The sequence below is a fragment of the Pavona decussata genome, unplaced genomic scaffold, assembly GCF_977016875.1.
Source record: "Pavona decussata unplaced genomic scaffold, jaPavDecu1.1 SCAFFOLD_233, whole genome shotgun sequence".
Lineage (NCBI taxonomy): Eukaryota > Metazoa > Cnidaria > Anthozoa > Scleractinia > Agariciidae > Pavona > Pavona decussata.
The window spans coordinates 988,410-1,014,249 of NW_028145638.1; the positions used below are offsets into that span (position 1 = coordinate 988,410).

Genomic DNA, 25,840 nt, shown 5'->3' on the forward strand with positions numbered 1-25,840 from the left:
CTCGTACCCAGAGTCCTTAGGCTATTTGGCCAGCAATTAAAGGGTGCCTGATACACGGCCTTCTGTTCGTTTGGTGCCCGACGGCTATGCATGCCATGTTGATGAGGCCTAGCAAGGTCGAAACAGTTGTCCATAGCTGCCACTGCCCGGGTTATATAGCTGTGCGCATGCGTAAGGTACTAGCCAGGCCGTGGGTTGATGTCCGAGTGTGTCACTTCCAAGAGGGAGAGGTCAACTCGTGGGCTCGGCTGTCCGGATGATACGGGCCATCGTGACGTCATTTCCTGTAAAGCGCGGGATTTTGTCCAGTTTCGAAAATGGCGCTGGTGATTTTGTTGCATCAAACGACTTTTTTCCAGCCAGGTTACGGATGCGGTTGATTTTCTTGCTGAGTAGACTTTTAATCTTCTTTTCTCGATATAGGTAAGTGTTCATTTATTTTCAGCCATGAATTATGCTGAAAATATTGCAGTGAAGAGTTACGTGTACTTGCGCTGATCGGGAAAGCTGAGATTGTCCGCGCCAGAAAAATTACATCATCCGGACAAGCAACCCGATTGAGAAAAGCCGAAGTTGACCCCTCCCTCCTGGTCACTTCCTTTAATATTGATTGTCTTATTTGGCCAGCGGTTGGTCGCCAGGAGAAACTCTGGGGTACCGCAGGACTCTGCGTTAAAACAATGCAAGCTGTTACGGGGCAGCAATTCAAAAATTGAAATTTTTTCGAATTCTTGAGAGTCTCTCCTGGCAACCAACCGCTGGCAAAAGAGCCTGAGGACTCTGGATACGAGGATGTAGTTAACCTAGGTTGGCACCAATCGTGCTTCGAAAAAGAAGGCTCAGAAATTGGGATTTGTGATTCTTGTGACGTAAGGATCAATGATTTGTCACCGTCTTCTGGGATCAGAATTCCGGGTACTGAAGATGGAATCATTGATGCAAAAATGAACCTCGTTACCATCCTAATAACTGCAAACATTTTGTTGACCTAATTTTAAACAGCGTTCAGTCCTACACAGTCACTATCAACAGGAAGTTTTTGCGTGCAACCTTAGTGCTTGTTCAGTGCCATGAAGATAGCTTGAACGTTGCATTCGAACTATTCTGCCCATGAAAACACACAACAGTTTGTTGGTTATATTATGTATAAGGTCCCGTAAAAAAGGAGTCATTGTCCCTGCTCTGTAGCCTGCAGAACAGGAGTTATTTTTTGGCGTTTTTCTGGCGAGCGGAGGCAAGCGCGAGGCGAGCGACGGAAGGGGCGCCCCTCCTGTCGTGCGTAACTCGCGCTCCGCGCTTGCCTCCGCTCGCCTGAAAAACGCGAAAAAAAAAAAAACCAATAACCTCTGTTCTGCAGCCACGGCTGCTGTTCTGTGACTGTCTTCTACACGCACAGGAAAGGAAAACGACAAAGATCGGGTAAAGACTAGCCATTCATGGGCGTTCTTTCCTGCAACGGGTTTGGGACCATATTTGAAATGGTCCGTTTACTTGGTCCACAAAGAGTCGTATTACTCTCCTAGGGTTTCGTTTTCCTTTTTTCTGTTTTTGGCCTTCCAGTGAAATTTTCAAGGCGTATTTTTTGGTCTCTTGGAATGCGAATGAACAGAAGAATTAAGAATGAGAATGATTGACTGGAATATAAAACAATACAAAAACAACCATTCCGAAAGTGGAATGATCCTGAAAACTTGTTCATTTTGTCAATTTTCCCCCAAGTAGCATTATGACTGGAATCGCTTGGAGTTCTAGTCTCCCTCGCAGCCGTTCTGTGTCTCGTCACGCAAGCGGCAACGAGAGGAGGAGGAGGAGGAGGAGGAGGAGGAGGAGCGTTGCGTGACGAGACACAGAACCAGAATGGAGGCTGGGTACTAATTGAGCCCACGCCGTGTACCCGCTGAAACAACATGGCGGATGGAAGTGATGTTTTGGTGACGTTCCGCATGTGATGGAAAACTCGGTGAAGTACAGGATTTATGTCAAGAATGGGGACTCGTTTTTCACTGAAAGCAACTTGGAGGCCCTTCAGGCTAATTATTTGGCTTTTCTGAGTCCAATTATTGACGATTTCATTTGGCAAAATGAACCCTTCTATCTTGTCATCAGGCCAAGCAAAGGTTTGTACTTTTTCTAAACTCGGAGAAGTTAGTGTAAGTTTTGTGACTCTGTCAGTGTGGCACCAGTTAGCGATCGTTTCTTTCAAAGTTCAGTGCTGTTACGTTTTGTAGAAAGTAAAGAATACGGGGTCACTTTTACAGCAGACCAGTAACACTCTGTACGTAGAGTATGGCACGTGCACACGCGAGTATCGTTCGCGCACGTTTTGCCGTGTGCACGCCAAAATTTTCATGATGCGCGCAAAATTTAGGGGCTGTTTACATGGAAGCAGGAAGATCCTAACACAAGAAAGATCCTAGAGGGCGGATCATCCTAGCGCCATATGTTTTCTCTATTCAGTTTACATGCAAAAAGTTGTACTTGGCCTTAGCGCTAGGATCTTCCTAGAGAAAGGAACTTCCTAGCCGAGAGATAGGAAGATCCCAGCACCATGTAAACTACTTTCGGTCGGAAGATCCTAGTACTAGGGACAAAAAGAACAAACATGGCGGCAGCCGGGCGTTCAGCTGCTCAAGGCTGACAGTTTTTCTTCTTTTCCTTCTCCACTTGTTAACCACTTCGACTGAAATTTCTGCATGTAAAGCAAACGGAAAGTTTATCTGCCTTCTCGGATCTTCCAAGTGCTAGGATCTTCCTCCCTACATGTAAGCAGCCCTTAGTCTACTAAGAATCGCCAGGTGAAGTTTTATACTGGAGAGTAGCAACCTGCACACACCAATGCACATGGATAACTTTCAAGGCCATACTGCACGTGATGCATGCCAGTAAAATGTCTTTGCACACGTGAGGTCTCATTGACTTCTGCCATACTCTTCAGGCTGGTAGCAGCTAGTATATGACTGTTTGAAGGAGAAGGGAACTCCAGTAATCATGTATTTTTTTAATTGATCGATAAAAAGTTAAAACTGAGTTAAGTTACCTACCATGTTTTGAGTTTCTGAAGTGCATCCAAACCATTTGAAATTCCTCTCCAAAATCCAAATTGAGCACTGCAATTTTGAAGGGCACTTAATAGCCTCGTTACTTCTATGTGACATTCCTTCTAATGAAATTGGTATGAATCTTAAACGCAGCTAGCAACATTGGTGTATTTCTTTTTCCCCAGTAAATTTTCTTTTTCACTATGGACTGAAAATGCCGTCATGTTTGACTCCAGACTGTAATGACAGATCCGAAAGAGATAAAGAAAGGGATTTAATGTGTCATAATTTGCCTGTAGAAAAGTGAGAGCTTCTAAGCAAATAAGCGGCTTAACTAGCCATGTTGTGGTGTGTACTTGTACAGCGAACATTGTACCGAAGATTGCTTTGAAATCACATAACTTAAGCTACCATAGATCAGCAAATAGAGCATTATAATAACATTACTCTTACCGATTCTGTATTGAAGAGGGTACAGGAGACCTACCGGTACATGTATAGCAACGATGGAAGTTGCAGTTCCTAATTAACCCAGCTTGCCACAAGACATACCATTTTAAAAACTCTTGGTTTTCAGTAATACATGAAATCCGTGTGTAACACACTGCCAAGCAGTAATTAAGATTAATTAAAGAAAGATCAAACACACAAATGTAACATAAAATTTAAAAAGCATAATATTGTCATACAATTAATAATCTACCACATACTGTAGCAACTACATCTTGTTTTCTGACACCAGTTCTTCGCAACAACAAAGGCATTCACTTTTGGCACCATGTTCACAGGTACAACAAAAACGTACCTTGGACTCGCTCGTCATTGTCATTATCTCCCATATCTTCATGGTTCAAACAAAGCCATTTCCATGTGTTTCCGATTTGCACTGTTTCCTTTGAATGGAATGACATCATGAAAATGTGACCAGAGTAGTATCTTCTAATCAAAATGGCGGCGCACAATTTCAATTTTGGGCTACTTTGGAGAGGAATTTTGTATGGATCAGATGCAGTTCAGCTCAAGCTTCTGCAGAAGCTTGAAGTGGCTTGGAGCTTTTAAAGTGATCAGAACCCTCTCAAAATCTAAATTTGTAATCTGCATGCAAAGGGACAAGCCCATCACAGTTCAGTAGATATATGGATGGTGCTACCTGATAGCTCAGTTGATAGAGCACTTGATTTTGTATCGCAGAGGTCATGGGTTCAATAATTCTGTTAATGCTGCAGTTTATAGCTGTTACTTGTGTTTCTATTTTCATTTTACATACAGGCAATGTCCCAGCTCATCTGTACGGGAAAACAAAGTTTGGTGACAATGTTGATGATGAGTGGTTCCTTATTTCGCTTCTCTTTGAACTTTCAAAAGCTTTCCCTGAAACATGCGTAAGGTAAGGAAGTCTATTTCATTTTCGACCATCTTATTTCTCATGAAATTAACCCTGTGTCTTTTACATGTGATTGTTGTTATTTTACCTAATTTTGAAATGCCAGTGTATCCGACAATGATGGGGAATTCCTCTTGATTGAAGCAGCTCATTTTCTTCCAAGATGGCTCAATCCAGAGAACAGTAAGAACAGAGTAAGTTTTATACAAGTCGAGCACTGATAGGAATTAAAAAAAAGATGTACGATATTCAAGTGTCATTTGGTGAAGTTGCAAGACTTGAGTATTGAGGGTGGAAACACAAGAAAGAAATATGAATAATAAAAAAATTTTCATGACTACAACAACAACAACAACAACAGCAATTTATTTACAAATTCAGATGATATAAGGGGCTTGTCCCGCAAATAGCCACAAAGCTGGTCGAGGCGGGACAAGACGAGTACGAGAACATAATGTAAAAAAAATTACAATAAATTACAAACATGCAGTTATTACAAACAATCAAATATTGCTAGATCTTGATGATTTTGCTTTGCAAAACCTTGTAACCAGAAGACAATTCAATGGTCGGTATTTCATAGGCCAGTAATCACATCCCTGGAATTACATTATTCAATAACCCAGTCTTTAATAATAATAATAATTTCTTCTTCTTCTTCTTCTTCTTCTTCTTCTTCTTCTTCTTCTTCTTCTTCTTACTATTATTATTATTATTACTATTATTATTATTATTATTGTGGATATTTTGTACACGTACATAGGGTTGTCTTCGGCTGCAATTATAAAATAAATTTTTATTAACATGTCTATTTAGTGAGTGAAATATTACCTGTCCATTAGCCTAACCACATCTGTTTAATTTTGCTTTTAGGTGTTTGTACATGATGGAAAGGTTCATATTATTCCCATCCCCTCTACCCCAGGGGAACTGACAACCTACCCAACTGGTACCCCCACAGTCATTCGGGCACTTCAATTAGTATTTGGTGCTCAAATCACTGAGGCAGCAGTTCAGATTCAAAGAGCAATCAGCCAAAGAATTGACTTGTAAGAATTCTTAATTTTATACAGTATGCATGTGTATGAGTTGACAGTTTCAAGAAAGTACAAAGATTTGAAATTTTCTGGGTAGAACACACAGGGCCACAAGGGGTCAAATTTACTGTAATTTGGTCTTATACTGCAAAAATAGGAAGTCTTTTTATTTTAATGGATCAAAACCTTTTAATGATATTCCAAATGAAATGAAGGATCTTAACTCAGTCATGATTTTTAAAACTCATATTTTAGAATTCTATAGATCACAAGCTTTTTAATTGCTTTTAAATGTAGTGGCTGTATTTAGAGTTTTTAGGTTTTTTAGGCTCTTTTCTTTTTTGCAGGACCCTTATTGATATCAGCATTTTATGCTGAAGAGGTCACCCTGGTTAAATAACATTTATTATTATTATTATAATTATAATTATTATTATTATGCGCAGTAAAACTATCTGTATGCACAGTATCAGAAAGCAACACAGGGCGCATAGCGTAACCTGTGAGCCAAGTGAAACTTAAAATAGCACGTGAATAAATCAATAAAATATATATACATATATTAAGTCATAGTCTAGATGTCCGAAAGTCTAAAACTCATACAAATAACTATTCATGGCTGGTCTATCAATCTTGGTATAATAACATCATCATGTTACTACTTTGAAAGTTCTTACAATGTTCAATGTCGCCGATAAAACCGCCTTCTGCATTCTCTCTAAGACTTGAGTAGTCTTTCGCCCAACCAGTGATCACACACTAATCTCTTAGTCACAAATTGAGCGAACTGAAATTCTACTTTGGTTTTATTTAAAAAATTTAGGTTTGCACGACAAGTCGGCTGAAATTTATTTCCGGCCTCGCTCAATTTGTGACTAAACAGGGAGCAGTGACTGTCCATGGCTGTCGCGCAAAAATATCTTTGCAAGGTAGGGAGAGGCGACATTTCGTTCAAGATGGCGCGTAAATCTGTGACGTCTGCGCCAAGGTAACTGGCCGCAGCTGTTGCGAAAAACTTCACCGAGCAAAACTGCGAAAAGGGAGCTAAAATGCTGGCTCAAAATTGTCTCTTCTTGGGATTCTGACAGGTAAGTGTGTTCCAAAATTATCCAGCTTTCGTTTGATACGAATTTGGTTGCAAAGAGGGAAACAAGTCGAACGTTCAAGGCTATTTTGCTGAGTGTGTTCAAATTATTGTTTCGCAAAAAAGTTGCCTCCCTTGCAATATTTATATAGTAAAGTTAGCAGAGCTCAGATGCAGATCAGCTCGCGCACAACTCAGTACACGACATTAGTGCTGTCGTGTAAGTTTTATGCAAATGAGCACTAGAGAAAACCACAAGAAACGAACAATGTAAGTCAATAATTTATTAATTTATTTCTTTTTCACAACTTTTGTGGACTCCCTGTGGTGCACCTTGTATCCTTTATATTGCTCCTCCAGTTCCCACCCCAGTTAGGGACCATACTTCATAGTTTTTTCCTCGCTCTTCTTCTCCCGATTACTAATCCATGGAAGATCGAGACTCATCTCTATGGTCATGACTTATTATTATTATTATTATTCATCAGGCAGTGGCATCAAAATTCAAATAAATGAACATGATCAAACAAAGTGTCATGAGATCTTGAAATGTTATCTGGGGACAGAAGCAGACAGCGGTTACCTGGGACAAATAATCTTGTGTTGTTTTGGAAAACAAACACCATCAATGATGTATGTGGCCTAGCCTGTCTTGTGGATAACATTTCAACAGAGGTGTACCAAGATCTCATAATGCTTTACAAGTTCAGTCATGTATGTTCATATATTTGAATCAATGGATGTTTTCCATGGTTATAAAGTTTTGAGTCACTCTTTTAAACGCTGTATTTTTTCTGTTTAGACTTTCAGAGCAGTCTCATAATACTTGTCATCACGCACACTGCTATGTACCAGTGGAAGTTAAACATGTTCTTGATCAAAGGCCATCTTTGATCAGTCCAATTGTCCGGGCATTTTATGAACGGGATCCTGCTGATATGAAGGTCTGTTGTACAGTCTGTTGATTTATTTCTTTTATATTCATTTGACACTTTTGGGGTTACCAACCATATTAAGATCCCAGTTTTGTTATTCCATATCAAAATTCAACTTGATTAGAATTTGTCTTCATATTACCTGGATTTCTGAAGATGTTCTGACAATTTCTGAACACAGATTTAAAATATTAATACAAATCTTTTGATAGGGGGCACACATCACAGAAGTGGGTTTCAGTGGGGCCCTGCATAACACAAATAGCAAAAATGAAGTGGGTAATGGAAATTTCAAAAGACAAAAGAGTGATAAGATTGAAAAGTAATAACAAGACTACAGAACAGCATGCCTTGATTATAAAAAAAAACCATGCAGTTAAAAAACAGTAAAAGGTTAAAATGTATACAAGTCAAGCATCTCAAGAAAACATATTAGTAATGAGAATGATGTATTATTCAGTGAATGACACAGGCAAACTCGGAAAAAAGGAAACCCGAGTGCTCCTATCAGGAGTTGAACCTAACACCCTCCGATTACTAGTTCGGATGCTCTACCACTGAGCTACAGGAGACTTGTGGGAGCTAAGGCCATTAAGCTAGGTTCATGGGACAAACATCCTGCATACTTCTAGGATTGGAATGTCAATGTGTGGCATATGTGCTATGGAAATAATGTGAAGGAATATTTATCATCATTATATATTATTATTATTGTTTATATTAATAATGCTTACTCCACAAACTTAGAATCATTATTTTTAAGAATGCAAAATAGTTGAAAGCTACATGTACAAAAAACCAACAACACAGCTACAATGTAAACTGTGTAAGTGCTTGATGACAAAACCTATGCATGCTGACATGTATGCCTGTAGGTCAGACTTATTTATGTTTATAAATGTTTGGTGTCATCAACAGAGTTGATAACTGAGAGTAATTTGGCCACCATAAAGAGTGCTGATGTATCAAGGATTAGCCCTGTGTCAGAGTAAATCACTTTAAAGTGGCCAAATCATGACCTTTAGTTATCAACTCTGCTGATAAAACCACATCATTTATTTCTACTACCCTACATACGCAATGTCACAGTTTCTTCAGAAACTTAGTAATACCCTCTTTTTTGTGCTTAGCCTAAATAAAAGTATTAATTTTAACAGGCTTGTAGAACAATGGAACAACAGTTTACACTGAAAACCAGACTAATGGCCAGGGTACGTAATATCTTTCTTAAAGACCAGCTCATGCTAAGGCTAAAGTTGGATCCATAAGGCTAGTGTGTAACTACAGTTTCTGTTGCATGAAGTAAATCAACCTCATTCCCAGGATCTCTCCTCTTCATGTCCCAGGGAGCGACAGAGCAAACTCTAAAACTTAAAAGTAAGTGGCACTCTAATAATACACAGCTGTCTTAGTGGCATGGGAAAGCACTGCCAACTAGTTCTCATTCGATTGATCACATTTTAGTGTTATTTTTGATACATACATACAGTGTACAACTTTATTTTAACTCGGTATGAAATCTTCAGTAATTTACAAAATAGTTACATTAAATCATAAAGAAGATTAAAACTATTCAATTAGTGCTTTACAAGATTGCTGAGTGAGAAGCCGATGAATTAAATATTTAATGTATTTCCTTCTTGAATTGCCCAATAATATTTTTGATTTAATTGTTCTTACTTTTTCTGGTATTGAGTTCCATAGTAGGGCGGCACTGTAGCTGGGGTCTTGACAATCTGCAAGCCAGCGAGGCACGCGAGGCAGACGTGCGAAGCACTCAGGTTAGCCTGAAAAACACTCCGGTTAGCCTAAATAGCATTCAGGTTAGCTTAAATAGCTCCCCGGTTAGCTTAACGGTTAGCATTTATGTCAGGGGTTGTTCATGCCTCGCATGCCTTGCATGTTTTGTTCATGCCTCGCACGTCTGCCTTGCATTTTTTTTCATGCCTCGCACGTCTGCCTCGTACATGTATGCCTCGCATGCCTCGCTGACTCGCATATTGCATACACTCCTGTAGCTGAAGCTACGTTTTAGATAATTAGTGCGCGGCTTGGGCAATGTCAAGTTACCTGACAAATTATGTAAGTTAAAGTCTGTGCTTTGTTCGTTGAAAAGGTCCTGCAAGTAGACTGGGGCTAGTTTGTTAAGACACTTAAACATCAGTCCTTTTTGCTTTTTCGTCTTATTGGTTGTCAAGCTTTGAATACCACAAGGAAAACTCTTTGTGAATGACACACTGTGTTGCTTTTCTGGAATTTGTGCTCTCGGTCAAGGATCCAAGACTGCGTAAAATGTGTTTTGTGATTCATTAAACTTTGAGATCAGTTATTCTCTTACCCTTTTGCAGATACGTTTCACACGGTGCCTGTTTGCCCAGTTATCTCAGCAACCCTTTAAACCAGACAGAAGATCTGAATGGACTTTGCCTCCAGTTTCTGATCCTCACTACAAAACTCATGAATTAGGCCTCAAGTTGGTAAGTACAGACAGTGGTTACAATACAATACTTTATTGACACTCCCCATAGGGGTATTTTAGGGGTTTTTTATTAGAGAAGATTTTAATAGGGTGTTGAAAATTTTTTCATGTCTTTACTAGTCTATTACCAAAAACAATAAGAATTATTGACTTGCTTAACCTCGAATATAAAACTAACTTACATGGATGATTGCGCAAGAATCTAATTGCTTAAAATTGATATAAGAAGTGAACTTTTGCATTTGGATTTCATTTGAGGTGGGCCTTAAGCATGCTCCATTCTTTGATAGCCATAACAGTGAATGGTTATCCTATTATGAGTGCCACAGTCTCTCGTAAGTAAATATTTATAAGATAATTAAGGTACATCGATTCACAAAGGCTTCAACATAGAAAGAAACTCACTTTAAGGTGTTAAATAAATTAACGTAAGAGGCTGTTCTGTGGTTCGAATTGCTGTAGTTTGGTTTTGTTTTTGATACTCAGTTGGAAATTGTTCTATTTTCCCAGGCAGTTATTAATGGCCATTTGAAGCAACTTTGTTGGGTGTCCCAGAATTGCCATTTGAGTTAAAGTTGCACTAAACTGTATCTCCCCCTCCACCTTTTTATGCAAACCCTGCCTCCAATAAACATTGAGAAAGGTGGGTTAGGATATTTTGTTAATTTTGTTGTTTGTTTGAAGGCATGTGGGTTTCAGATCTTGTACAAAAGAAGTGGAATACAAGAAGCTCATGTGAAGGTGATTAATTTCTTGGTTCAAATGCGATGATAGAGAAAGCTGTGATACACTGTACCATTAAATATATTTGTGTTAGAAAACTGTTGAACAACCGTGTAGACAAAGTGCCAGTTATTTAAAAAGAGTCTAACTTAAGCCGCGGCTTAAGACAATCAGTGTTCCTCCAAATCTGTTTATAAGTACATGTAGTCTATTTTAAGTAGATAAATAGTTTTCTAGTCTGGGACGCAAGTCTTCTTATTACCATCAGCTGCAGATAATGTTTAGATATGACTGTTGACAAAATTGAAAATAGCTCAGAACGTGGTTTTGTTAAACACCGTCTAAACTGTCTTATAATAACCGACACAAAGTGTTTGAAATGATTAATGATGTTGCACTCATCTAGGAGGAAAGAATTCTCAGAGGTCCAAAATGGGAGAAATATTTGGCATGTCTGACAGAGCAAAGTTATTTCAAGGTAAGGAAACGGCATCACTATTGCCATAATGTTGCCTTTTTTATTATCCGTATTTTAATTATGCATTTTGTCATTTTTTTTTTTTGTTGAGTTCTTATTTTCTTTATATCACCCAGATTGGAAGTCAAGCAAAAACATATATACTATCCAGATTTTCTATGATTTGCTTTCTTGATTATAGAAAAGCTATCTCCAATGTTTTTAAACCATCTACAGCAGTAAGTTGCGAGCTATTGACGAAATGTCGTATAGGTAAAGAAATTCGTTCAAATTTGGGTAGGGTAAATACAAATTGAAGGGCTCTGAGAGCATAACCAACCGATTCAGATCGCTTTGTTGTTTGAGCTTAGATTCACCAGTGGTTTTGCATGTGGCCTTGAATTCCTTCAGGAAATATTGCTTCAAATGTTTTATCCGCTGCTTTCCGCTTCGTTTGCAATAAAAACCTGTGATTATGGGCAAGATTTCTGTTTTTATCACAAAACGAAACGCAAAGCAGCGAATAAAGTATTATTAGTGGAGCAACGTTCCCTGAAGGAATTCAAGGCCACGTGCAAAAACTCCGGTGAATCTGAGCTTAAACAATACAAAGCGATCTGAAATATGGTGTATGTCGGTTGTGCTCTGAACCCGTCAATTGTGTACTTTTGGTATCAAGGGTTTTTGGTATTTCTTTTTTGCCCCAGACCTAAAACACGCTTTTTGCCATCATTGTGGTAGTGTTTACGTGCTATTTTCTTTTAGGGTGAAGTAGAAGGCTCAGAGCTGTATCAGGAACTTCTTAAGAAAGCACAGAAACAGTTCAGTGAATATTTTACTCCTGAAAACAGGTTAGAACTATATGTACTGAAATAACTTATAATATTAAAACATGTGAGTACCTCTTTGGCGACTAACTACCTAAGCCGGTTTTCTGGCTGGAAATGGAGTGGCTGAAGCAAACAAATACAGTATTAATATTGTACAGTTTCTTCAACTATATAATCTCTCTTTTATATCTGCAGGGCTGATCCAGGAGAAATCATCCAGGGAATCTTGAAAGATGCTAAAATTGATGTGAAAAGAATGAAAGAGGAAGAGCTGCTTCCAGCTGATGGTAAGAGAGAGAGATGAAATTCAGCGTGAAGACTTGATAATAATAAGACTTACTTAGACTTAATGAAGGATACACCCTTCTCCAAAATGGCGGCCGAAAATTCAAATAAGTTAAAATTAAAAACATATACCAGCACTAGAAAGAGCACCTTTACTTTAGTAACCCTGCAAAGTTTCAGCATATCAGGTGTAAAATCAGCTGAGAAAATCAGTGCAAGTTGAAAATTGAAAAATTTACAGACGTTTGTATGACGGGGGGTATGACGTATACCCCCAGTCATACAAACGTCTGTAAATTTGTCAAATTTCATCTTACATTTCCTAAGCTGATATAACGCCTAATATGCTGAAACTTTGCAAGGTTACTAAAGTAAAGGTGCTTTTTCCAGTGCTGCTATCAGTTTTTCATTCAGTTCAATTTTAACTCATTCAAATCTGTTGCCGCCATTTTGGAGAAGGGTCTATTATAGACTGTACTGAGCCAAATTGAAGCAGCCGTTCTCAACTGATTCAGACGCCGAACTTTTCATGTACTTAAGGACGCGGTTTATGACTATGCAGGAAAAAGGAGATCTTAGCAAGGGCTGTTGAAATCTAAAAAGAAAGTTGGGGGTAATAATTAAGCAACAATTATTCTAAAAAGCCGTAAAATACAAAGCAATGTATGGCGTTTTTTCCCAAATTCAACCTTTATTATCTTTGAAAAATGCATGGTTACCACCAATTTTCACTTTGGATACCAAGATTACTTGCTAAGTTCTGTTTTCTCCGCATAGGTTTAAACCGCGCAAAAATATCCCGGTATTAGTAGGCACCACCCATAGGAAACCCGAGTATCTCGAGATGCACAGAACGTATGCGCAATAACAAAACTAGGCACCGTCCTTAATTCAAGGTACAGTATTAGGTTCGGCTCAGAGCTCATGAAAAGTTGGGCGTCTGATCTGGGCCTAAGTGAAGCTTTTCTCTTACCCCTTCTCTCATCAAACTGAATTATGAAACGGAACGTCACACCTTTTATACTTTGATGGGAGAAATAAATCAAGTTTCTGTGAATATAGCCTCCTACGCAAACGCTCTTTGGGCTCGCCTCGCATATAGGGATACTGAAATTTTTGCTGAGCGGTACCTCGAATTTGTGTTGAACACAGGGGAGATAAACTACGAAAAATATGTTAACATTTCTTTTTGTGTTTTCAAATACTCTTTAGATGACAGCTGGTTACATTTATCTGAACACGATTTAGAGGACATACTTTCAAGATACAGCGATCCTAACTCAAAGCTTAATGGAACTGAATGCGGGACAGAGGGTGAAAATAAAACGAAAAACGACGTGAGTACTTGGAAAACAATTTGATTTAAAACCTTAATAAATTAAACATTCTTTCTTTCTCCGTTTGGCTAATTTTGCTAAACTGTACTCTGTCTTTTGTTCTTAGGGAGAATCAGTGGATCTGGATTCAGTGACTCGTAGTTTAAAATCTTTTGTGGATAAAGTATGTAGCTACGAAGGAGCAGAATTCCCAAGGTAATTGTTTTTTCTTACGCCCTCTTCAGACTAGGTAGGTCACACAATCATCCATTCGTCCGCAAGCACAAAACCTCGTCAAGTATGATTTGAACGAAACATTTTCTGGAGATAAATAAAAGGAAATTTTCGATGACTTGTAGCTTAAAAATTGAATGAGGGGAAATTGGTCACGTAACTAATGTGACAGGAGCGTTGCGTGACAGCGCAAACAGTGGTTGGTCGCTGGCGCGGCGCACAAAAAAATGGCTACGAAGAAATGAAATGATTGCGAACTATAAATGTGTTGGTTATAACTTTTGTCGTATGTGGTGGCTCCTAAAGGAGCCGTTTTTTGTGAAGTAGTCGTCGCACTTTACTTCTTAGCTGCGGCCTTCTTTGTCGCGGGCTTTTTGGCCGCCGGCCTCTTCGCCGCTTTCTTGACAGTGGGTTTTTTGGCTGCGGGCTTTTTCGCCGCTGGTTTCTTCGCTGCCGGCTTCTTGACTGCTGGTTTCTTGGCCGCCGTTTTTTTGGCTGCAGGTTTTTTAGTTGTTGGTTTCTTGGCTGCGGGTTTCGTCGGTTTCTTAGCTGCTTTCTTGGCGGCAGGCTTCTTTGGTTTGGCCGCCGGCTTCTTCTTTGCCACGGGCTTCTTCTTCGGTTTCTTCTCCTTCTTTTCTTCCTTGGCCAACTTGAAGGAGCCTGAAGCGCCAACACCTTTGGTGTGCACGAGTTTTCCGTTGGCTGCGGCTCTCTTCAAAGCCAGCTTCAAGTGTGAACCGACCTCACCAACCTTGTAATTGGCTTTGATGTATTTCTCGATGGCTTGGCGGGAAGAACCGTTTCGTTCTTTCAGCGCCGCGATAGCAGCCTTGATCATATCCAAATACGGTGGATGATCGGCTGGCTTTTTCGGCGCTGGCTTCTTTTTTGCTGGAGATTTAACTGGTGAAGACATCTTGAAACTTTAGAATCTCACAGTACTTTGAACTGAAAAGTGAAGATCGGACATCTGCACGTCAAGTTTATGAGCAGAATGCGGGCCACCGAGGAAACAGGGCTCGAAAATGGCACTCCGAAGATACTGTGCTAATTTACGAAGTAATTTGTCAAATAAAATACCCTGTCCAGCTGACTTATCTAGTCAGAGAAGAGCAGAAAGTAGTTCATGTCTTCCATTTGTTGAAGACGAAAGAATTAGCGGGATAAAGACTCGTGAAACATGATTTGTTTTGCTTCTAAGTTTACAATTCAGTGTTATAGTAAAAGAAATTTTGTCTTTCTAACGTCAGGACATTCGTGCGTGTGAATATTCTTCCAAATTTCAAAGTTTAATAGAAAGAACAACTTCCCTGCGATAACTTTTCCTGAGGTAAATAGACCTGATTCTAAACTATGGACGGTTAATTATCACTTTTGGTCGAGCAAAAAGGACAAACCCTGCAGGCCGCCATTTGTAACATGAGCCATTCTGTTGCCGTCGTAAAAGTATGTAATTTTTATCAGAGGTGGATAGCCTATTTAGGATTAAAGGGTATCGGCGACAAATAGGAGCAAAATCTTCGTTCTAACCGTGAAATGGGTGTAACAGCGGTCGGTGCACCTACTCCCGATAACTCGGACCTTCAAGGGAAATTGAAAAAGGTTCGAGTTATCGGAAGTTCGAGTTGTCAAGAGTAAAATTATATAGAAAATGACCTGAAGGGAAAGGAAAATTGGTTCGAGTTAGCGCGAGGTTCGAGTTAGCGAGGATTCGAGTTATCGGGAGTCGACTGTATTCTATACTCAAAGGTTTTTTTGCATGTCACGATAGCGGTTCATGATCGAGTAAAACGTGGCTCACACAACATATCGCTTGGCACAGTTTCAGTTTCCACCCAAGTTCTTGCTTATTGTTTACGAACCACCTTGGAATTATGCCAAATTGAGAATGAGACGTCGTTTTGTCTTACTTCTAAATAGCTTTTTCAGGCAGTATAGTTTAGGCTCAGAACGAAGTCGTCAGGTCAAAATTCTCAAATTTTTCGTTTCAAATACTTGTCTATCTGTATAACACGTATGTATAGAAGTTTATAGCAACACAAGAAACAGATATGTTATTGATCTCTATATTAGGAATGAGATCGATAAAATAGTGAAACGGGTGCATAAAGCAAAAACATATCCGAAACACATTATCCACGTAAAATAGGTTATTTCTCTGGCGAGCGAACCCATCTTCATCTACATATTTTACTCGCATAATCCTTTGGAAAGTTCGCGAGTTGCAGAGTTGATTGCAGTGCTCTAAAATAAATAAATAAATAAATAAATAAATAAATAAATAAAGACGCTGGAAGGGCAGCTTGCGGATCAACAGCTCGGTAGATTTCTGGTAACGACGGATCTCACGAAGAGCGACTGTACCAGGCCTGTAACGATGAGGTTTTTTGACTCCACCAGTGGCAGGCGCGCTCTTACGAGCTGCTTTGGTGGCGAGCTGTTTGCGTGGAGCTTTTCCACCGGTTGATTTACGAGCAGTTTGCTTTGTACGCGCCATCTTTCACACTACAACAGACGTTAAAAACGCAATGGTGGTAAAGTGATTTCTGAATATTGTTTATACCTGGCGGGCTTCTTTCTGATTGGTTGAAAATTAAGCGATTTGATTGGCTTAGCCGGAAGGCTGTGAAAAATGCCGCAGAACTTAGACTGAATTTCGATCCGCAAAAAGTTTGAATGAGTTTTATGGCATTTAAAGATAACTCTACTAAGGTTAAGTTGCTGAAACGCACAGGAAAATTTACCAAATCTATCGTTTAAGAGTTTATATCCGGCTTTGTCGTCGGTAAAGATATTTTACCTTCTCACAACGTGCTGGCTTTTGTCGTGCACATTTTAATAAATGTAGTCATTAATATTAACTTGACCCTTGGCCCTGTGGTGTGTCTTCAACCAATAGTTTTCTGAGAGGTCAATCTTCGCCTTATAAAAGAAAGAAACGGTGTTAAGACAGTTATCACTTAGTAAAATAAGTAACAGTGAACATGTCTGGTCGTGGAAAAGGAGGTAAAGGTCTTGGAAAAGGAGGCGCCAAGCGTCACCGAAAGATCCTTCGTGACAACATTCAAGGCATCACCAAGCCAGCAATCCGTCGTCTTGCTCGCCGTGGCGGTGTCAAGCGAATCTCTGGCCTGATCTACGAGGAGACTCGTGGTGTTCTCAAAGTTTTCCTTGAGAACGTTATCCGTGATGCTGTGACATACACCGAGCACGCCAAGAGGAAGACTGTGACAGCCATGGATGTGGTGTACGCTCTCAAACGCCAGGGACGTACTCTGTACGGATTTGGCGGTTAGACTGGACTGTCCACACAAACAAACGGCTCCTTTAGGAGCCACAAAATCTCTTAAAAGTCATGATCAATAAGAACTCCCTGTCATTAATTGTTACCTTTCACAAGTGACATTCTGAGAGCTTTATAAATAGATTATGCAGATATCAGTCTGTCTCGAGTTCATTAGGAATTTTCACTAAGTACCGCTCTCGTCTCACGGGAAGCCTGTTCGCAAACTATCACGTTTTCAGAAATTGTCTCGAAGTTTATTAAATGACCCGGGTGCAGACGTTTATATGGAAACCAGCCTTTGAGCAGACCAAGAATATTTCATGACTCGTTAGTTTGTAGGCGTTCGTCAGTGAGGTTCATAAATGCATAAAGCGTATAAATTTGCATTTGAAATATAAGACAACCGCGTAGAGTTGCGCGCTGAATTCAACTTTCCGTTGGCGAAACAAGTTTGCAGCCCGCGAGCAGAGCCTATTCCAGTCGATCTTCCTAGAAAATTCCCTAGTATTTTTCTTCCTGATTTTCCTTGCAAGATTGAAGGGAATTCTGCTCGCATGGCAAGAATTTTGCTAATTTTCGTTTGAATTAAACAACTGACGTTCAAAGAACGTTAACAATTATGAATATTTTGGCGGGAAATATTGCGCTTTCAATTATGGCTGGCCACTGGGACGTACCTGTATTTTAGTTTTAAATGTGAAAGGCTATCAAAGGGTTTCTTCAAAATGAGACTTATAAAACAAATTTCCGAGCTACAATAAAAATGATAGCAGATTGTTGGCCATGACTTTATTATCATTTGGTGGCTCCTAAAGGAGCCGTTTTTGGTGAATGAAATTGAAAGCTTAAGCTTTCGCCTTCTTCTCGGTCTTCTTGGGCAGAAGCACAGCTTGGATGTTGGGCAGAACACCTCCCTGTGCTATGGTGACACCAGCGAGCAGTTTGTTCAACTCTTCATCATTGCGCACAGCCAGCTGAAGATGACGGGGGATGATTCTTGTTTTCTTGTTGTCACGAGCTGCGTTGCCCGCCAACTCAAGGATTTCAGCGCTCAAGTATTCGAGCACAGCGGCCAAGTACACTGGAGCACCGGCGCCGATACGCTCACCATAGTTGCCTTTGCGAAGAAGACGGTGGATACGACCAACAGGGAACTGAAGCCCTGCTCGGGATGAGCGGCTCTTGGACTTGGTGCCCTTTGCCTTTCCTTTTCCGCGACCAGACATGTTGAAATTCTTCTGTTACTTTCTCGAGTGAAAATGAGTTTTGAAGCGTAGAGAGCAATACTTATAGTTCACTCTTATGCAAGAAGGATCGAAGCGCACCAATCAAAACTGTGTATACTGTTTGAATTTGAACAAAGATCCTTTGTAAAGAAAAGAAGAGATTATCAAAAGCAATTGACCTCTTCGGTCATAGTATTGACAGACATATTGAGCACATGTCAGATTGACCAATCACTTAGCGAGAATTTCGATCCGTATGATAATTGATCTCATCCTTATTCTCGTATAAATACAAGATGCATCGAGATGTCAGGCATTTCAGTTCATTCGAATTATCGACATGGCACCAAAAGTTGCAGGAAAGAAAGGCGAGAAGAGAGCCGGGAAGGCAAAGGCCGGGGCTGAAGGAAAGAAGAAGAGAAGGGGAAAGAGAAAGGAAAGCTATGCTATCTACATCTATAAGGTGTTGAAGCAAGTTCACCCTGACACTGGTATCTCCAGCAAAGCCATGGGCATCATGAACTCGTTCGTGAACGACATCTTCGAGCGTATCGCGACCGAAGCTTCCCGCCTTGCTCACTACAACAAGAAATCAACCATCAGCTCCCGCGAGATCCAGACCGCCATCAGGCTGCTTCTGCCCGGTGAACTGGCCAAACACGCCGTCAGTGAAGGAACCAAGGCTGTGACCAAATACACCAGCAGCAAGTAAACTCACTGAGTTTACCGCCAAAACCAACGGCTCCTTTAGGAGCCACCAAATGTTATAAAAGCAATGACCAGTACAAGTTTATTATTTCCCTCGTGATACCAATAATTCCTGTTAGTTTACCCCCGTTTTTCAATTTTTCTGCTGATGGTTATACAAGGACGGCAAAATTAAAAAAAAATTGAAAATGCCGCCAAACTCCGATATGCATATGAAAAGAACACAGTACTAGACGATCGACGACCGTTCATGTTCTCTCTTTCTGTAAATATTTTTCGCAAATTGACGCCCACGCAAAAAAAATCCCGGTATCTATTGCATACCGTCTCTGTCTTTTTTCATGTTTTTCTGCAGCGCTAGAACTTTGTGAGGAAGCGAAGCTTAGGATTGAAAGCACGCCCGGCATACAACCGTTTATTTGCATAATTAATACCAATCCGATCGCACCTAAAATAGGCTCTATAGGCTGCACGCGGTCCGTATTATATTATGCCTGCAGGGCTAGAAAGCCACAAGACATGCTACTCAACATTTGTCTGGATCGACGACAGCGAAAGAAACGCGCGATAAAGTTCGTTATTCCTTATTTTGGTGCGTGGGATAGAAGTGGTCTCCCTCGCAACCGTTCTATGTCTCGTCACGCAACGCAACGCGTGGGGAGGAGCGTTGCGTGACGAGACACAGAACGACTGCGAGGGAGACTAGGGATAGAGGCTACATAAATTCTTGTCAGTTTATTGGACGTTTTCCGTGTACTAGTTTCTGAGTAAAAAAAATATTCGATCTGTGAAATAATGGTGTGTGCGTATACTGAAGATGGGAATCCAAAGTATAGCTTTGCGGCCAGTGATGAGAGAGGAAGAGAAAGTATTTAAGCTGATTTTATAACTTAGAACTATTGTCGTCAGTGTACCGTGACGTTGTCGAAAAATATTCAGTTCAGTTCAGTTCAGAAAAAATATTAAACTGTATTGTTTTCGGGCAACCAAGCCATGCACCATTAAGAAAGGCGCTTGATCCCATGAAAGGAATTGTGCAATACTTTGACTGGTGCTGTTTATCTTGTTGTACAAGGTGGTCTAGCGCGTGAACGTGTGACTGAATGAAATGAAAAGTAGCCTGTGCACAGCCACCCGCTGGCTAGGGTGCCTGTGTCTGGCTAAATGAAAGTTACTAAGTAGTCCTGTGGTGCTGTTTCAGTTACTCTCAAGTTCTAACTTTTTGAGTCTGTGGATGAAATTGTAAAGTGTGACCATTCAAATCAAAGCTACTGAGCAGTACTGTGCTGTTTATTATAGTGTACAAGGCGGTTCTGACTTGTGAGTCTGTGGATGAAATCATTCAAATAAAAGCTATTGAGCAGTATTTCCATACTCTGGTGCTAATTATCACTGAGTTGTGCTGTACAAGGTAGATCTACTATAAATTTTGAGTTTGTGGATGAAATCCGGCCTGAAGTGTGACCAATCAAATGAAAGCTACTGAGCAGTGCTTTCGCGTGGTCAGTACTAGTGTTTTTATGCTGTTCACGGTGGTTCTAACTTTTGAAATCTGCCGTCAAAATGTTAACGTAAACCCACTGTGAAAGTTAATTTTACCACTGAGCATCCGGAAAGAATCCAGAGGGGAGTGGTGAACCGGCCAGCAAATTCAATTCCTTTCACCTTTGTGTTTTAGTAGTCGAACTGATCATTACGTTTGTTTTTCAGGGATGGTGAAGACAGTGACATTCAATTTGATGCCAACTCCTTCATGGACGCTGTTGGAGACCTTTTAGGTGAGCTTAAAAACATTTAGTCATTGTAGAAAATTCAGTTCATGGGTAACATTGCGCTCACCTTTTGTGTTTCTTCTGATATATAGTCTTCTTTTGGACCAGTTTGTGCGGTGGATTTTAAACAATATTTTATAACAGGAATTGAAAATTTGTTGTGGCTTCTGTAGAAACTTAAGATTCCGGCAACATTATCTAAATTTGCGAAAATTTTAGTATCCTGAAGTATCTTTCCTCACCTTCACTCGCGAAATAAAACATCGCCAAAATTCTCCTGAATAAAGCGACATTTCTCCCAGTTTCTTCCAGTCCCTTTTCAGCATTCCTGCAACTTGTATGCGACTATTTGCGACTTGTTTGTGACTGATGCGACATTTTTGCACCTTGCTGACGACTTCCGTTGCGAATAAAGGAAGGCAGTGCTTGCTTCAGCCTGTTGCAGGCTCTCAGATAGTAGGATAAGGGGGTTGGTTTCTAAATAAACTGTGCTGCACCGTGTGTGGGGAGTAGAAACGAATGGGTTTGGTTTATCAACAGAGTTGATAACTAAAGGTAAATTGGCGAATACGGATTCCCTCTGACGACGGGCTAACACTCGAAGCGTCCGCACTCGAATCTCTTTACATTGGCCAATTTACCTTCAGGTATCAACTCTTTTGATCAAACCAAACATTCGTCTCACTGAACAGTAACGCCGGCGACACACCTGGCGATTTTATACGCCGATCGCGGCGAATTTGATCGCCAGCGAAAATCGCTTGCGATTTTCGCCCCTGATTAATGAGGACACACCTGGCGATTTTTTTCGCCGATCGCGGCGATGTGGCAGTTTCGAAAAGTCGTGATAAAATTGCCCAACCTGATGGGTTGACTTCACTGGCTATTCACAGTGATGAGTGTAGAAAATCGCGGGAACGGGCACACTTGGCGAATTTAATCGCCGATATCTGACTTGCCAGATATCGGCGATTTTATACGCCGATCGCGATTTTTATACGCGATTTTCGCCGATCGCGGCGATAGGCGTATAAAATCAGCAAGTGTGTCGCCGGCTTAAGCTGGCGAAAGGCTAAAATTCCCGTACTCTCCGAGATCCTGGAGTAGTGTTAAGGAGTCGTGAATAGTTGACCCGACCATATGCTCTGTAGTAGATGAGCGTGTAAAACGTGCGGGTAAAAGATGTATAGTGAATTACATTTTTCCCTTAATTTAAACGTGAAATTATGGCAATACATTCCTTAAATTTTGACGTTTTCACTTCTCAGGTCATGGGGCCCAGAGGCCTGACGGGAGCAGTGAGTCTGATAGTGATGATCATGACGAAATGATGTCCTCAGATGAAGAAGATGAACCTGAACAAGGTCAGGAATTCTCCTTACTTTGTGTTAATTTTTCTCTTATTCTCCGTGGGAGAATATGTTTTTAGATATCTTTAATTGTCGGAAAACGAGAATCGACCATTCAAGTTTCATTTCTTGCTCATTTACCCGCTTACTTCATTGCGCTTTTATTCATTGTCATTTAGTTAGAATTATGGGCACTTTTCCTCATCCTTCCTTAGACTTGAAGTGGTCCCAAATGACAAGAGAGGAAGGTAGTATGGGTGGGCTGATACCAGCTATCTAAATCGATATTGCCAGTTTTCGATATCTTCTGATTGCCACTTAATCGGGTATTTGTTTTCTAGGCTCTCGTTTTTCTATCCTTCAGCCTCTTAACCCGTTAGTCCATGTCATGGTACCTTCTCTGCACACAATGAAACTAACTCTCCCATTTCGTTATTAGGCGTTCAAGGAAATACTTTGCACAGTGGAGAAGACGTAGAAATGAAGTCGTACATGGATCAAATGGATGAGGAATTGGCACGAACTTCTATAGGAGAGAGCTTTGAAAAGGTCAATATTTTTCGTATGATAGTTTAATTAATGCCGGTTGTTTCACGTATGTTTTAACTAGTTTCTTGCAACCATCATCTGGCCAATCACTTCTAACTAAGTAGTGAAGGAACCAATCAGGACTCGAAGTGGCAACATGCAACTGGTAACGAGCGCAGGTTAACGTGCAACCGGTGCAGAGCGCGGGATAACAAGTAACCGATATGAAGCGCGGGAAAACATGCAACTGGTGACAAACGCGGGAAAATAAATATGCAACTGGTGACAATCGCGGTTGAACATGCATGCAGTCGCATTGGTGACAAGCGCGGGAAAATATACAACCAGTGCCAATCGTGCAAGGAAACATGTAACTCAGGCCACGCGCGGAAAACTTTTAACGAACCGGTTTAAATCGCGGGATTTTGTTGCGAGTTCACTGGTTGCATTAGGGCATGTTGCACGAGTTTTTCAACTAGTTACCGAACGTAGCGAACACTACCAATTGTGTCTTGAGGTAGGTTCTTAACTCGTTTTTGCGTGCGCTTAGCCAAACATCCTGTAAGCTTCAAGTTTGAAAGTTTTGTTCACAGAAATGACCCCTGCTGAACACTTTCAGTCAACTATATCTCCCTTTTTCTGTATCGTTGTAGAAAACTACCCCATTCTCTGATCTGTCATCTCAAGAAACTCAGCAAAGACAAGACAATTTAACAATTGGACCGCACGAGGATGATGAAGAGGACGCCCCTGTTGATGTGGACTTCAATCTTGTGAAAAACATTCTGGAATCCTTCTCCACTCAGCAAGGTCTAGCAGGACCAGCCTCCAATATTCTTAATTCTATGGGCGTTTGGCTTCCACCGAACAAAGACTCAACCGATTCCACATAGCCAAGAGACACAGGATCACTGTTCGCTCAATGAATTTCATCGTTTTGGTTTGTTGGCTGGAGCAACTCATACATCTGAAAACAAGTTGCAAGATCGTGCGAATAGTAAAATTAGCAAGCTATGTTGCTGAGCCGCGTTGACCTTCAGGTTCAAGGGAAACGAGTGGTTATGTTTATACGTGCGTCGTGCGTGCACGAAAAAGAATGATACCTACACATCCTCGAGCTCATAGAGTCAGTTAAACGTGGATGCAGCGAGTTAGATACTGTTTAACAGTCATTTGAGGAGCTTCTCCATCCCCCTCTCGCCCCCTTTCCTTTGGGCCGGTGAACTTTTCAGTACAAAAATAGTTGTCACAACTGGATGTCAGCGCTTTAACTTTTAAGTAAGGCAGACAAGCCAGTTAAAAGACTAGAGATACATTTGGAATAAATTTTGTAACAATATAGGTAGGCCTGTTCCAGACGCCGCTTCACTCACGTGCCAAACCTGGAGCGACTTGGGAGCGACGAAAAAAATAACTGAAACAATTTTACTAGTAGTTCAAATTTCAGCTGTTTCAGTAGAGCTATTTTCCTTGATACTGGGGGTAAAAAAAAATCTGTTTATAACAAAGAATTACAAAATCCCATAGGACGACGACACACCAGTAAAACAAACCTCGCACAACTCTTACCGATCTCGAACAACGATGTTGAACAACAACAAACAACAACAACAACAATTTATTTACAAATTTTAGATGATATAAGGGGCTTGTCCCGCAAATAGCCACAAGGCTAGTCGAGGCGGGACAAGACGAGCACGAGAACATAATGGAAAAAAATTACAATAAATTACAAACTTGCTGATCAATAACAAATTCTTCAGACATTATCAGCTTTGTTCACGGTCGAGAGAAGGATGGGAAGCATTATATTGTGATCGTTCGCCGGTAAGAACGCTTTGAGTGTTCTTTGCAATAATAATAATAATAATAATAATAATAATAATAATAATAATAATAATAATAATAATAATAATAATAATAATAATAATAATTTTTTTTTTTATTTAAATAATAATAATTTATTAAAATATTCCACACAAATTGCTATTTACAAGTTAAAAGTATATAAAAAAAAGAGCTATTAAAAAACCTATTCACATTTCTTTTCGATTAAAAAAAAGATAATATTTTTAAGCAACAATGTTTTTGTAAAGAAAAAGAAAAAAAGAACAAATGTCATGAAGTTTTTTTTTAAAAAAAAAAAATCAAATTCGGCATTTTAAAATCGGTCTACTTGATAATAATAATGATAATAATAAAAATAATGATAATAATAAAAATAATAATAATGATAATAATGATAATAATAATAATAATAATAATAATAATAATAATAATAATAATGATAATGAAAGGCTAACTGAGTTCTATCTCTGTACGGTCAAGCGCAGGGAAAAGTGAGTATATAAACATTCAAGAGCAGGCAGTTATTCAGCTCATTAAACTTTACTAACCACGCTCCTTTCTTTACACCATCTCTTGTTCAAGCGCGGAACTTTATCTCCGACTCACTGGTCCTCACTACACGGATCAGCGAGCGATTTTGGAAGAGCGCGTCACAATCTGAGTACTCCAAGTCGATCTAACCGGTTGCGTCCGTTCAAAACTGTTGGTCATAGCCGATCTCTATTCTACAAAATTTCCATAAGGCTCCAAAGTGCGATCGATCACTCTTCTTGAAGTCAAGTCAGGATACGACGCTTCTACTGCGATTACACTGCTTAAAAGTAGCACAGCCTGGGAGTTTCAGCAAATCGATAATTTAAACGCGATACTAGCGGGTATGAACATTATACCCAAGACAGGGATTGTGTTGCGGTGTAACGACGATATCAACATGTTCAGTCACACCAAAGCTATGTATATGTCCAACTTTAGCATGCGTAGCAAGCGCTTTCGTGGGCTTTTTTTTGTGCGTGTTTCGCTGTTTGACCGTGCAGAAATTTGGACGAGACCGAAAAACAAGGAACTGGCCAGTCTAACTTGGGCCACGGGTGGCAGGTCTGTTTATCTAGCTAGACTAGTGATGTCCTCTCTCCGACTTCCTTATCTCCATTTTTTGCGATCAGCTTTTGCACCACAAACCCAAAAACGCTTCCAACACCACAGTCAACGCTTGTTACACGGGCCACTGAGAAGGTAAAATTACCACCCTGACTTCTCGTTTGTTATAATCTGTTTTACTTCTCTAACAACTTGAAGCAACTTAAAACTACATGTCTCGGTC

General features: G+C 40.1%; 4 protein-coding genes and 1 pseudogene across 4 annotated transcripts; 3 read left to right on the top strand and 2 right to left on the bottom strand.

The window, feature by feature from the left end:
* The first annotated feature begins 1,878 nt into the window (after positions 1-1,878).
* LOC146458258 (protein ecdysoneless homolog) lies at positions 1,879-23,707 on the top strand. The gene is made up of 17 exons (XM_085090548.1): positions 1,879-2,117; positions 4,308-4,425; positions 4,529-4,616; positions 5,296-5,471; positions 7,346-7,487; positions 8,636-8,689; positions 9,827-9,955; positions 10,642-10,698; positions 11,087-11,158; positions 11,903-11,988; positions 12,163-12,254; positions 13,465-13,589; positions 13,696-13,784; positions 20,733-20,800; positions 22,063-22,158; positions 22,583-22,692; positions 23,325-23,707. The coding sequence occupies exons 1-17, from the start codon at positions 1,949-1,951 to the stop codon at positions 23,562-23,564; spliced, it is 1,911 nt and encodes a 636-aa protein (XP_084946674.1). The 5' UTR covers positions 1,879-1,948; the 3' UTR covers positions 23,565-23,707.
* On the bottom strand, positions 14,005-14,835 carry LOC146458259 (histone H1-like). The gene has a single exon (XM_085090549.1). The coding sequence runs from the start codon at positions 14,716-14,718 to the stop codon at positions 14,140-14,142; it is 579 nt and encodes a 192-aa protein (XP_084946675.1). The 5' UTR covers positions 14,719-14,835; the 3' UTR covers positions 14,005-14,139.
* Positions 16,707-17,233, top strand: LOC146458260 (histone H4). The gene has a single exon (XM_085090552.1). The coding sequence runs from the start codon at positions 16,787-16,789 to the stop codon at positions 17,096-17,098; it is 312 nt and encodes a 103-aa protein (XP_084946678.1). The 5' UTR covers positions 16,707-16,786; the 3' UTR covers positions 17,099-17,233.
* On the bottom strand, positions 17,816-18,440 carry LOC146458261 (histone H2A pseudogene; annotated as a pseudogene).
* On the top strand, positions 18,527-19,178 carry LOC146458262 (histone H2B.1). The gene has a single exon (XM_085090551.1). It carries the CDS (start codon positions 18,655-18,657, stop codon positions 19,024-19,026), a length of 372 nt encoding a protein of 123 aa, XP_084946677.1. The 5' UTR covers positions 18,527-18,654; the 3' UTR covers positions 19,027-19,178.
* Positions 23,708-25,840: the final 2,133 nt, after the last annotated feature.